A 13,869-nucleotide genomic window follows, 5' to 3' on the forward strand; every position below is an offset into this window, starting at 1 on the left:
TAGGCTACTTGTTAGAGTTGTTTCGAAAATGTCACAAGCTGTTGATGTAATTTTATTAGCACCAAAATATTTGGATTTGCCTCAGATGTACAGTCCACAAAAATGTCCCTTTTTCGTAGAGGTTGGATCCAAAACGTCAGTGCAAATATTGAATTTTTTATTTCAACAGAGATAGTTTGAAGTCCAACTCGTAGCTGTACACACTGAGCAACAGTGAAAAAAACATTTGGTCAGTAATCACTAACCTAATTATTACTTGATTGATGCCGATCAGCTGCCATCAGAGCATTGTTGAAATGGTTATTTTTCCCGTTTCGGAGCACTCGTCATTTGATTCAAATGGCGGGGCTGATTTATTTCATTTGTTATGGTGTGTTTTACTGTCAAAGTTTATTTCAAACTAACTTAAATGTGCTCCGAGGAACTTTCTGTTTGTGTTCATTCTTGCACCTCATCACCTTTTGACAAAAGTGGTAGTGTTTTTGCGATGCCAGCTTTAGTTCCTGGGTGAGCATACTCTTGACAAATGCATTAAGAAAAACGATATAAAAATGGCATTCTTTGCACTGATGATCTCGTTTGCTGTTACATGTAATTTGTGATCATCAGAGGAAACATGAAAATGTCTCAGAATAATTTAAAGGTCCTTGTAGCACCTTTTTAAAGCAGATGGAACCATATAAGTTAAAAAGCGTGTACAATACATGTCAGCTGCCAGGCTGTCCTTGTTAGTAAGAATTTGTTCTTAATGACCTGCCTTGTTAAATAAAGGTAAAATAATAAATAGATGGTGTTTTTTCGGCCCTCAGGTGGTGTACAGAGGAAATATGACCAAGCTGGTTCGCATCAGGAATCCCTGGGGTGAAACGGAGTGGACCGGTGCCTGGAGTGACAAGTAGGGTTATACTTTGCACCTACACATGTTTCCCAATTTCTTATCAGTGGATGAGACCATACAGACTGTGCAGGTTTTTAATCTTGTTTTAGTTAGTTTTCCCTCTGAATAAAAAACTTCTGTGGGGAAACGGTGAGTCCCAGATTAATTTATTTGCAAAGAAAATTACAATGTTTACCTCATATCTTCATACCGAATAATTTCACATATTGAGAATCTGCTTTGCCATGTTTTTACAACCTGTGCAGTGGTTCCCAAAGCCTTTACTTTCCACCCACTTTGATCCCAGAGGGTCAGCTGGGCTGCAGAGTGGAGAGATGGGTACATTACATCATATCACTATCTTTTATAAAATACCAGACAATCTTCCCATTCCACAATATGTCACAGTCTAATGGAGGATTTTCAACACTTAGCACATTCAAAATATACAGTAAATGAAACTTTCTGCGTTAAAAATAAATAAATTGAAGATATAAAACCGTGTACATAACTTCAATTATTCCAGAGATTTCTGCTAAGTCTGCTAAGCAACATTAACGTTTATGCTGAAAGGAAACATGTTATGTGTCACAAATTGACAGTATAAATTAGATTTTTACTTGTCTGCACGCTTCCCACAATTCTGTGGTTCGAATGTCCAGAAATGACAAAAGTTTTTATATATATATTTCCTCCAAGAGAAATTAATTTACAGAGTAAAATCTCAAGCCCTAAATGCTTGGCATTCTGCATCAGGTGGAAAACCTAACCTGCTTGCCTTAGTGGTCGCATTGAAGACGACCTGCAGGGTTTTGGGTATTTATTTCCACTTGTCTGACTTACGACCATAACACATAAGGTCAGACTGCATTTATGACTTCACAGCTGTTGTTAACAGTGGGTGAAATCTGTGCTAATGGGGCGGTTAGAGTAGCGGACTTGAACTCGTTGACCCCAGTCAGTGGCCCGGGACAAGAATATGCCCCAGTTGACCTCAAGAAAACTCAACTCCCAGTATGACTTGTTGTGCATTTTAGTCTATGGATGGAAATGTAAACATAAGACAAACATTATATATTTTCCTTGTGAAACCCTCAGCTCCAGAGAGTGGGACAATGTGGATCGCTCGGTCCGAAGTCGGCTACATAACCGCAGTGAGGACGGTGAATTCTGGTGAGTCTTCTCCAAGCCCCAATCACCTTTCCGCACTAGTGATGTAATAATTTATAATTTTTTTTTTATCTTTTCATTTACAAATTCCCTTATGCTTCATTTAAAGCTATAGTGTGTAACCTTTTCACATGAATGAATGTCGGTTACATTAAAGAAATTGCTAAATGAGTTGATACATAGTTGATTAAGCCTATCAGCTCCACAAAGCACTCTCTGTATTTCTCAGTATGGCAACATTAACAAACTGGTGTTTTTTTCCGTCTCCAAGGATGTCCTTCAGTGACTTCCTGCGTGAGTTCACTCGGCTGGAGCTTTGCAACCTGACGGCGGACGCGCTGCAGCACAGCCAGCTGAAGAAGTGGAGCTCCTCGCTGTACCAGGGGGAGTGGAGGAGAGGCAGCACCGCAGGAGGCTGCAGGAACTTCCCAGGTACGGGCCATGAAAGGGAGGAAAGATGGGGAAAAATATAAGGTAGTGGATTGGAAGAATTGATAGAGGGTCTTCCCTGGAACATGATCTTTGAATTTGGGGATGAAAGGCTTGTTGTCACAATAATTTTTTTTGCCAAAATCAGTGAATATCTAGGGGCGCCCTTAGCTCAGTTGGTTGGGCGTCCCCCCCATGGGCCTCGGCTAGCAGCAGACCCGGGTTCGATTCCAGCCCGCGGTCGTTCTCTGCATGTCGCTCCCCTCTCTGCCCCATTTCAACTCTGTCTCTACACTATCAATACAAAGCATAAAAATGCCCAAAAAATATCTTTAAAAAAAAAAAAAAAAAAAAATCAGTGAATATCTCCTCACGATTTGCTACCTGTCTCTACTGTGTGATCTGCAAAAATATGGTGTTTTTTTCGCACAGCCTAGGCTCTGTAAACTAGTATAGAAACAAAGAGTATGTAAACAAAGGGAGCCCATTGTAGCTAGCAACGTGCCTGTTTTTAAATCTCCGATGCAGCTAAAAGCAGTTTCCTTAAAGAAGGGATTGGTGAAACTACCGAAACACAATACTTTTATAAGTGTCCTTCAGCATTTCTTATAAGTTACTATCTGTTACGTCTTATTTATTTAAACCAAATGACTGAATATCAAATGAAATGCTTAAACGCATAATAGGAATAATCTGACCCTCCTTTTCAACTCCGATTCCCAGCAACCTTTTGGCTGAACCCTCAGTTCAAGATCACGCTGCAGCACCCAGACACTCCCGGCCAATCAGATTGCAGCTTCCTGGTCGGCCTCATGCAGAAGGACCGCAGGAAGAAACGACGGGAGGGCAAAGACATGGAGACCATCGGGTTTGCCCTTTATGAGGTAAACTGCAGTCCAATGAAAAAGCAAAAGAGAAATAAGTTATTTTTCCACTGAAAGGGAACTTAACATGGAGGTTCTTGTATCTTTAAGGAACATTTTCAGGCTTTGCGTCTTGTGTTTTCAGTGCATTTTACAACCCAGGACATTTCCAATACAATATGTACTCTATATCATTAAATAGGCCACACCATTCATCCGCTTTCTTTCCAAAAGTGAGCAAAAACACATTATGTTTTGTTAAATGCTTGCCATGAAAAAGGTCTATTCTTGTTTTAACATATTAATAATCTCATCTCTCCCTGTCCTTTTACAGGTTCCAAAAGAGGTATGTATTTTTTTTTTTACTTCGTTCCACTTTTTTAAATTCTATCAAGACATTGTGAAATGCAAACCAATAATATAATAATAATAATAATGGCTTTTGACCTGCTTAAAAACATCCAGGGGTGTTTCTTTAACCCAAACAATGTCAAATATTTTAAAGATTATATTGAATGCATACCTGCACCCTCTATTTTCCAGCATGTGGGCAGGTCAGGCGTTCACCTGAAGCGAGACTTCTTCCTCACCAACGCGTCCAGCGCTCGCTCAGAGCTCTTCATCAACCTGAGGGAGGTCAGCTCGCGGTTACGTCTGCCGGCCGGCGAGTACATCATCGTCCCCTCCACCTTCGAGCCGCAGAAAGAGGCCGACTTCTGCCTTAGAGTGTTCTCTGAAAAGCCCGCCAACTCAGAGTGAGTGGAGAAAAAAAGACATAGAAAATAAGCTGGCTTTTGCACTCTTCAGAATCACACTTTTAATGCTTAAAATACATGTTTTATTTAACATATATTCTTAACACTTTTTTTTCTCCATTATTTTATTATTGTGCCTTTTTTGGTTGATTCAATACCCAATGCCAGTATACCTGATGAATACCAGTGTTAGTCGGTCATATATAATATTCATGTGAGGCAATCCCGTGTGCTACTACCACTGTCTCATTTGTAAAGGATACTTAGAAAAAACTGAAAAAATGCAAGGAATACTTGAAGAACATTGTTATGAAAGAAATCCTTAATTGTGAAATAAGCAACTAAGTATCATGAGGTTTTTCTTCCGTCCATGTCAGGGAGCTTGACGACGATGTTGTTGCGGAGATCCCCACAGAGGTGAGACGACGTCAAACTACAACACCTGACCAAACATAATGTGCGGAAAGCAAAGCAAATGAGAACTGAAAGCGTGATGTTTTTGTGTGTGTTTCAGACTGAACTGCATGAGAGCCAGATTGACGCAAGCTTCAAGAATCTCTTTAGACAGCTGGCGGGGCCGGTGAGCAAACATGACGACTCAAGAAACAAGAAATGGTTCTACACACATGTATATGTATTTTATATATGTATTAAATGATTTGACCTCCTCTGTTTGCGCCAACAGGACATGGAGATCAGTGTCACAGAGCTGCAGACCATATTGAACAGAATCATCAGCAAACGTTAGTAATCTCTCTCAACTGTGCAGTGGAATAACAGCATTTGGCATAACTTAAATGCTATTAGTTTAACAAGTATTTCAAATGTTATATATTTGTTTTGCCTTACAGATAAAGACCTGAAGACAGACGGCTTCGGGAAAGAAGCTTGTCGCAGTATGATAAATCTCATGGATGTATCCTTAAAATGGCAAGAAAATAATCAATTTAGCTTAAAGAAAAATTCAAAAATTAATTGTATATGAATATTAGCAGTTGGCAATGAATGTAGGAATTATTAGAAGAGTGCTGTTTTTTTTTAAATCGACAAAGTGGAACCAAAGATATCGTTTAAATGTTTTATTCCACTCATTCTTCTTTTGAAACCCTGGCGCAAAGATTCAAGTGTGTTCTCTCAGATACTGGCCATTTGTTGCCTTAACCTATGTGCGCAGACTGACGGCAGTGGGAAGCTGGGCCTGACAGAGTTCCATGTCCTCTGGGAGAAGATTAAACGATACCTGGTGAGATTAAAACACTCGTAGGGTCAGACTCTGGGAATCGGCTTACATAATATTGATCTAACTGCATGGTACAAACGTCAGCCTGTTGGTTATTTTGAAGTCCGGCCAGTGGACAATTTGTTCTTTGTATCTTTTTTTGTTTGCTGACTAAATACTTTTGTCTTATCTCTGCCTGCTATTGCTTCCGCCAGACTATATTCAGGCAGTTTGACCTGGACAAATCGGGCACCATGAGCTCCTATGAGATGAGGATGGCTCTTGAGTCCGCAGGTACGGCTGCCTTTCATTCCAATACAATAGTAAAAAGAAAAAGACACAATAGTCAGAAGCATTCACTGTTATTTGCACGTGTAGAGAATGTTCCCTGCTGGATTATGGGTTAAAGCTATAGCGCGTAAATTATGTCCCATGAGGAATTCTGAGTAATTACAACAACACTGTCGGCGCATCTATATGGCGTAGCGCATGGATTTTTATACATTCTGCTATGCATCCAGGTTTTTTTCTTAGCAGTAGAGCCAACAACTGAAACAATTTGTGGGCGCTTCTTGAGCCCCTTTGCCAGTGTCGCGTGGGGTGACACCATTTTGTAAACGTTGCCACACAGAGAAAATACAGAGTTTGGTGGAGCTAAAAGGCTATATAAACTTTGTGTCAACTCGTTTGGCGCTGGTTTGAATGTAACCAAAATGTATTATTTATATGAAAAAGTTACGCACTATAGCTTTTGAATGTATTTTTAATGACTGTTCCCTAAAACTTTTTGGTCCTTTTTTTGGTCTAAATCGTGTCCTCCCCTTCAGGTTTCAAGCTGACCAACAAACTCTTCCAGCTGATCATCCTGCGCTACACAGAGGAAGACCTGGCCGTCGACTTTGACAACTTTGTCACCTGTCTGGTCCGACTGGAGACCATGCACAGTGAGTCCCGCCACTGCACGGCTTCAATTCACTTTACAGGAACAGCCGCCATCCCAGCATCATTTTTGCAATTTTAAGGTGCTACGAGGAACTTTAACATATTTCTGAAACGGTCTTATTTTTCCTCTGAAGATCATAAATTACATTTAACTGCAAACAAGACTATCAGTGCAAGATTGCTATTTTTATACAGTTTTTCTTAATGCCTTTGTCATGGGTACTCTCACACAGGAACTACAGCTGGAGTGGTAAAAACACTACCGCTTTTGTCCAAAGGGAGTGTAAGAATTTAAACAAACTGAAAGTTCCTCGGAGCACTTTAAGTGTTAACAAAAGGTCAAAAAAAGTGCGACTTCTAGGCATAGGTTAACTTTAATTCAAAATACTTCTCTTTGTTTCTGTCTCTGCAGAAACCTTTAAGACCATGGACCAACTCAACACAAATTCCATAACCCTCAACTTCTTTCAGGTAAGGCTGCACATTCACGCCATAATGTTTGTGCATCAAGTACCCTTTGGTTTATTCACTGCTAGCGTTCCCTAATTCTGGCTCTCTCTGCGCCCCACAGTGGATCACCCTGACCATGTTTGCCTAGAGGCTAAGCGGACCCTTCTGTAACTGTTGCACTGCATCCCGTTGCAGCGCCAGGCCCCAGTATGGTGTGTTGTTTCAGATGTGCCTTTTATCTTCCTGCTCTGCTCTTCGCATGGCTTGCCAAATAAGGACCCTGTGATGTGAAAGAGACTGTAAATTCATCTGCACGGTGCCTATATTGAAAATGTGCCAAATCTTTTTATTCGTCAGCCATTCCCCCCCCCCCCCTCCCCCAAAGAAGAAAGCCCACTTCTGCTAACATGTGTGTGGTAGCACTTGACAGTTTTTATCCGCATACACATTTTGTGGACGAAATTCAAATGTTGGTTCAATTTTAAATGGGTGGAGACCAAAAAAATCCAATTGCTTAGCTGTTTGAAGTGGGAAATAAAGCATACTAGCATTTTTTGCCGTCCACTTTGAACTAGCTCAAACAATCTCATTATTTAATCTTTTAATCGATGTTGTAGAACCCAAACTTGTGCAACATTTAAGCGTCCTCTGCTAGGACATTTTAAGTCAATTTAGTTTTGTTTTATCAGTGGTTACTCATTAATTATTTGGCTGCACCAGGACAATAATACTTTTAGACTGAGACTTTTTATTCAATCAATTCAGTGATAAGTGAAGAATCATATGTCTAGTCCTCCAAGAGTTAATGTACTTGAGGACAATTTAGCAATCTGCAAAACGCTCCTCTGAGAATCTCTCTGTAGAAATATTTTTGAACCTGACGTCAGTTAGGCTCAAAGAGTTCAGTGTCAAATGTGGTCGATATGGAGACAACTGGGGCGGCTGTATTATCAAGAATGTGTTGAATACTATTTCTTTAAATGTAATCCGGTTTAGCTTCAAGACATATCTGCTCGTCAGTATGCATGGCACTTTTTACTGACTATTTTACAAAATAAGAAAAAACTTTTATATCACGATTGGATGTCACGGGGTTTTAAAAAAAAGGGATGTCAATGTTGTTTGGGTACAAGGACACGTCAGTTCTTTTAGGTGGAGGTAAACAATTATGCAAGCTGGATGGATATGTTGTATGCATGCTGTGTGAAATGTGACATATATATATATGTGTTCTGCCTGTCTAGTTTCTGTTCAACCACAGGAGCAAGTGTTCTAATTCAAGTGTTGTATTAAAGAAAATCACTTTTTGGGTATGGAGTATGGAGCATCTACATGTAAATTGTCAGAAGGATTAACCTGCACTGGCTTCTAATACCAAAATGGTTTATTCTGCCAATTATTATTTTATTTTTTTCAACATTTTAGTCTTTTTTGTAAATGGAATAATTGTATTGGAAAAATTCAATCAAAAGTGACTGCCAAACCCTTAAATTTTTGCGATACTTCGACAATGCCAGCATTTTTGTCTCAATTTTATTTTGCAGCGTAATGCTTATGTAACATTACCTAATGTTTACAATGGAAACATTTCTTGTCTCTTTGGACCCGTTTTATCACGCAAGGCATTGGTTTACTGTGTAGCAGACCTGAATAAACATGGGAAGCCCTGAATCAATCATCCATTCATATCTGTGTTGAATCTGTATTTTGAGTGAGACGGGTAATTTTTTTTATGGTTTGTGTGAGGGAATTTTGGGTCTTTAGTTGTAATATTAATGGGAAAGATTGAGAGGTCATATATGCCTATCTTGTGTGTCTGTCTCTCAGACTCTAGGTCAGCCTTGGAGCCTGTTAGGAGACACTTAGGTCAGTTGTATAGATAAAGTCTCATCTCCTTAGACTCCAGAATGTTATGGTTCACTGTGTTCAGCTCTGAACCAAAACATTGGTACGCTTGGTGCCCGAGCCGGGGAGGTGATAGAGATAGCGCAAGGTTAAAACACAGCTCTAAGCATGCGTTTGTCAGAATTGAAGTGCAAGTCACGAGAGTTGCAGTCCGGTTCTCCTTGGCCAAGTCTGTAATAAATATTGCTTCATAATTCATCCAAGTCTCCTGAAATATTCTTCCACCTGAGTTGACCTCCAACCTTAACAGAACTTCCATCACAGTTCGTGACCATTTACAATTTCCCTCCAAACCCCAAAGAACAGAAACTGAATGTATTAATAAATAGAACTTTAGTAACAACATGGATATTTAAAAAAGTAACAAGAGTAGTAAAATACCTTAATGTACACATTTCAACATCATAATATCAAGATCTTTACAACAGATTTGTGCTCATTGTTAAGTTAAATCGCAGACATTTATACAAGTTGATCATATTATATTTTAAGTTAAAAACAAATACCTCGTTTAAAATGATACAAAAAAAAAAAGAATCGAAACAAAGTCGCACGGTAGGGGAGGTGGGGGGGGGGAGGGGAGGGGGGTCATGGGGGAATGTAAGATGTCATATAAGGCAAAGTGAAATGAAAACAAAGATTATGTGCGTTCTCTATTTTCAGTGTTGTATCTGAAACTTAAAGAGGACTAACATGCTATAATTGTTTGACCTAAGACTAAAAACAGCCCAATTGCTCACATAAATAATAAACTTAAGTGTGATTTTCTCTTTGGCACCATATAGCATTAAGCGTGATCCATAACCACTTTATGTCTCCTGCAGTCATTCGTTAAAAGGGCTCAACTCTTTAGCCCCTGGCCTTTTTCCTTAAACGTAGTTGTTGTTGTGCTCGATCCTGGTTACCATGGTGGAAACCAGACGTTCCAGGTTCTTGGCCCGCTGCTTGCCGGCCTCCAGCACTTCCTCGTGGTTGGCCTTCTCCTCGCTGTCGTAGTCCATCACCGCCTGATTGGTGATCAACGACAGGGCGAAGACGCGCATACCACAGTGGCGCGCAATGATGACCTCATGGACTGTGCTCATGCCTGAAGAGAAATAAAAATACAATCAGATGAATATAAGAAGAAACGAAGAATAGATTCCCTTCATAAAAAGTCCAGTTTAAGTTTAGAAGTTTGTATAAAGGTTTATAGCTTTACTATCTCTGTTATATCTGACACGAGTTAAAGGTGGAGTCAGCAATTATAGAGAACGCTTGTTGTCAAAATCGCTTTGCATCAAAATCAGTGAATATCTCCTCACGATCAGCTACCTGTCCATACTTTGTGTGTGTGCTGAAAAAAAATCTGTGTTAAGACACAGCCTAGGCCATGTAAACGGGCATGTTCCAAGCTATGGTGGGTCTCCTTTGTTGACGTACCAGTTTACAGACCCTAGGCTGTGTATTTGCACCATATTTTATTTCAGCACACACAGACAGGTAGCGGTTCGTGAGGAGACATTTACTGATTTTGACAGCAAGTATTGTACCCTTTAAGGTACATTTTTGTACATTGATATAGTATAAATATAAAAAAAACATGCTGCACCGATGACTTATAATCATTGTAAGGTCAATTTAAAAACAACTCACCGACAGCATCGGCGCCCAGTTTGTGCAGCATTCGGCTCTCAGCGATGGTCTCGAATGAGGGTCCACCCAGCACGCAGTAGACGCCCTCCCTCAGGAAGTCTCCGTAGCCCAGCTCCTGGCCCACGTCCATGGCCATCTGCTGCAGCTCGCGGTCGTACGCATCGGACATGCAGGGGAAACGCACACCGAACCTGGAGAAGAGACCAAGAAGAAGCAAAAGGGACAGGTGGAAGGTTTAGTGAGGACAAATGGGCAGAGTAGACCATGGGCTAATATTGTTGAATGTCTGCAAACAAGTTAAACAAGGATAGTTATGCAAGGATGTTCAAATACTCACACACACACACACACACACACACACACACACACACACACACACACACACACACACACACACACAAACACACACAAAAAGGTCTCCTACCTCTCATCGTTGGGTCCGGACAGTGGATTGTTGCCAGCGAATCCGGGCATATTGAGGTGGTCTTTGATGATCATGATGTCCCCAACTTTGAAGTCCTGATTGAGGCCTCCGGCTGCGTTGGTCAGCATCACCGTCTCCACACCGAGCAGGCTGAAGATGCGGATGGGCAGCGTAATCTGGAAATATGTATAAATATATTAGATAAGGGTCTTTGAGCAGCACGTGTGGATACGGACACTATTTAAAGGCCACACATTTCATGGCAAATGTCTCCTTGCAGGACACACACACGCATACACACCTTCTGGATGGCATAGCCTTCATACAAGTGGAAGCGCCCCTGCATGCAAACGATAGGCCTCCCTTTTAAGGTGCCGAACACAAGCCGACCTGCGTGTCCGTGCACTGCAGAGAAAAAAAAATAAAAAAATACAACAAATTAGTGAACACCATCAGCGTATAGAGACACCAACTGAGATGCTTGTTGGAGGTTAGAACTTACCGGTGCTCTGGGGAAAGTTGGGGATGTCCTTGTAGTTGAAGGCCACCTGGTCCTTTAGCATGTCAGCGAGACCTCCCATCCCTGAACCGCACACAATGGCAATCGCTGGTCTGACATCCGTCTGGGCCATCAGCCAATCGGCAGTGGCCTTGCAGTCCTCATAGGTGTAGCTGGATTGACAGGAAAAGAAGAGCGGAGGTTAGGATGACTGTTGTGGACAAGTCGAGCAGAAATCAATGCAAAAGGTTAGGTTAATAATCTCAAATCAGTTGAGGTTTAAGGTTTAAAACTATGCGGTATGAGAACTCGTGGACAAGAGCATAGTGGAAAGTGACTAGCTGTAATGTATCAAACAGTGATATTTGCATTTTTCGTATTTTTATTGCATCTTCTGTGCTTTTTCTGCCAAAGACCTGCCTTATTTCACTGTCATACTGTCCTAAATCACCCCACTTTGCCTCCTTATGCTTTAAGCAACATGTGATGGGATCGTATTACAGGATTTTTTTTCTTCTTCTGGGCAGCTGGCCTGGAACTGCTACTAATAAGGATATGTCTTTAATAGAGAGGGGGGCGCACACACACACACACACACACACACACACACACACACACACACACACACACACACACACACACACACACACACACACACACACACACACACACACACACACACACATTCATTCATTCCTGATGAGTCACAGGAGTATCACTCATCTTGTGAAATCCGGGTGACTGAGTTGAAATGTTACTCTCTCTCATCCCTTGTCATCTGTGTAAATCTTATAAATTTGTCGGTTAAACCTCTCAAATGGCTCAATAGAAATACAGTGTTTGGTCCTCATCAAGACAATAACATTCAATAAAGAATAATAGGTCTAAAAAGGTGTCATAAAATTCACATTAGTTTTCCTTTAGGAATAAATGAATGGGTAATTTAATCTCTACTGTTTACAGCGCATGTGCCCCCCACTGCCAAAGTGCCATGTGTCTAGCAGCATGGTGAGAGGAAAACTGAAAGTAAAGTCTTTTCAGAATTGTACTCACCCTTTGTTTGCCTCGGGAAACATTGTGGATGAATTATTTATTTTTCAAATAAGGAATGAGGAAAATTGTAAATGTGTGGCAGCACACTTTTGTTGAACGCAGAAAATCAAGTTCCAAGAAAAACTTTGAATCAGAGCCCAGCTGTTGAAAAATGAAAAATTGTAGTAAAGTCAAAAATATATATTTTTTCTTCAGGTTTGGGGTCCTGTTACGATCTTCAGTTCTTCTGAATTGTGTCTGGAGGAAAAGGCTCAGCCGTCGCTTTTTTATAGACCCAGAGTGCTCCCCCCGCCCCCCTCCTCTGTCCCAGGATGACGCATGCGGCTGCTGCTGCAACCTCATTGGCTGGAAGGACACACTTTCAGAAATATGGAATTTGGAGGCAAGAAAAAAAATATTTATCCTCAGCCTCCACCCCTTTCTTCCCAGCAGAAGCAGGGTTCAAACCAGCTGTCTGCCTTATTGCACCATCCACTCAGTCATAGTTAGTCAGACTTTTATTGATCAACATTGCCGCCACCCCCCCCCCCCCCCCTCCCCGCCCCAGGTGCAAAACAAGAATATGACGTGCGGTTTCAGCGTGAATCAGGTTGAAAAACATTTGTTTTGAACATCACGTGTCAGTCAGTGTTTTCATGTATTTTCATATCTTCACCGGGGGTTATGACTGTATGTCAACACATGTACTGACCTTTAAAACCAAACATATCTCAATGCCAGTAACTAAGTACCCGAGTACTGCACTTGAGTACAATTCTTAGGTAGGTTACCTTTTATTTAATGCATGACATTACATTTCAAAGGGAAATATTGTACTTTATTCTCCCTTACATTTATTTGATTTAAATATTTATAAAACATAATTAAGATTAAACAATTGTACACACACACACCATTGTACATAAGTATGATGCATCCTGATGTTTGTTTTGTTGCTATTGTTTCCGCTAAGATAACAGTTCATTGACACATACACCATCTTTGGAATGTGTGTGTGTGTTGTAAATGAGGCAGATAACCCCAATACATTGTAAATAAACACTGGGTTCTAAGTATTGGCTCTTTTATGGCTTCAAAATACACACGCCCACGTGCACACACACACACACATACACACATACACACCACACACACCATGAGGATGGTTGAATGTCCCGTCTAGAGCAGCAATGGACAGACTTTCAGGTTGGCAAAAAGATACACACATTAATGGATTGTTTCATTTTGTTACACTGGAGCAACAGAGAAGTCAAAGTGACTGGAGAGGGGATGCAGTGGAACAGTTTCTGATCTACCAGTGAACACGTTTTTAAGATCTTTAAATTCTATACCAGTGGGAACATTCTCCATTACAAGATAAGGTACTGCGTTTTAAAGTTATTCCTACGTCTCAAAATATTGTACTTTTACTCTAGTTTTGTGTAGAAAAGTGTTCAGAATTTTGAAATAAATATATTTTGACAACAAGCATTCTCCAGAATGACTGACTCCAAATTTAAGATGTAGGCAGCGCTTAAATGTTGGTGATCGTTGGGGAGCAGACCTGCAAACTCATAGGAGGTGAAAAAGGTGACAAACACCCGTCCCTCCTAGGGGGGTCGGGTGTTTTTCGCTGTCCAAACGATTGGCTATTGGTTAAAACGATTGG

At 40.8% G+C, this 13,869-nt stretch overlaps 2 protein-coding genes across 3 annotated transcripts in view; one reads left to right on the forward strand and one right to left on the reverse strand.

The window, feature by feature from the left end:
• The window catches only part of capn1 (calpain 1), a 29,973-nt gene extending 21,588 nt beyond the window's left edge, over positions 1–8,385 (forward strand). For both annotated transcript variants that reach the window (XM_080052073.1, XM_080052074.1), the window contains exons 9-23: positions 810–895; positions 1,976–2,050; positions 2,319–2,479; positions 3,200–3,360; positions 3,674–3,685; positions 3,883–4,094; positions 4,472–4,511; positions 4,609–4,674; positions 4,780–4,837; positions 4,946–5,010; positions 5,269–5,337; positions 5,529–5,607; positions 6,141–6,257; positions 6,668–6,726; positions 6,827–8,385. In XM_080052073.1, coding sequence (XP_079908199.1) covers positions 810–895; positions 1,976–2,050; positions 2,319–2,479; positions 3,200–3,360; positions 3,674–3,685; positions 3,883–4,094; positions 4,472–4,511; positions 4,609–4,674; positions 4,780–4,837; positions 4,946–5,010; positions 5,269–5,337; positions 5,529–5,607; positions 6,141–6,257; positions 6,668–6,726; positions 6,827–6,853 — 1,287 coding nt within the window. In that variant the 3' untranslated portion in view covers positions 6,854–8,385. The remainder of the gene's footprint in view (positions 1–809; positions 896–1,975; positions 2,051–2,318; positions 2,480–3,199; positions 3,361–3,673; positions 3,686–3,882; positions 4,095–4,471; positions 4,512–4,608; positions 4,675–4,779; positions 4,838–4,945; positions 5,011–5,268; positions 5,338–5,528; positions 5,608–6,140; positions 6,258–6,667; positions 6,727–6,826) is intronic.
• A 641-nt stretch (positions 8,386–9,026) lies between these two features.
• On the reverse strand, positions 9,027–12,442 carry pnp5a (purine nucleoside phosphorylase 5a). Its single transcript, XM_080051723.1, has 6 exons — positions 12,222–12,442; positions 11,172–11,341; positions 10,971–11,074; positions 10,670–10,845; positions 10,246–10,436; positions 9,027–9,697 (listed from the first exon to the last, which is right to left on the reverse strand). Exons 1-6 carry the CDS (start codon positions 12,242–12,244, stop codon positions 9,480–9,482), a joined length of 882 nt encoding a protein of 293 aa, XP_079907849.1. The 5' UTR covers positions 12,245–12,442; the 3' UTR covers positions 9,027–9,479.
• Between the last annotated feature and the right edge of the window lie 1,427 nt (positions 12,443–13,869).

The sequence above is a fragment of the Ammodytes marinus genome (genome assembly GCF_949987685.1).
Source record: "Ammodytes marinus genome assembly, chromosome: 23".
Classification (NCBI taxonomy): domain Eukaryota; kingdom Metazoa; phylum Chordata; class Actinopteri; order Uranoscopiformes; family Ammodytidae; genus Ammodytes; species Ammodytes marinus.

Bases quoted from the DNA above. Each gene is read 5' to 3' on its own strand.
- pnp5a (XM_080051723.1), bottom strand. From the start codon at position 12,244: ATGTTTCCCGAGGCAAACAAAGG. The intron at 11,342-12,221 runs GTGAGTACAATT...CTGTCAATCCAG, and splicing joins TTTCCCGAGGCAAACAAAGG to CTACACCTATGAGGACTGCA. The intron at 10,437-10,669 runs GTAGGAGACCTT...TCTCTTCTCCAG, and splicing joins TCCGGACCCAACGATGAGAG to GTTCGGTGTGCGTTTCCCCT.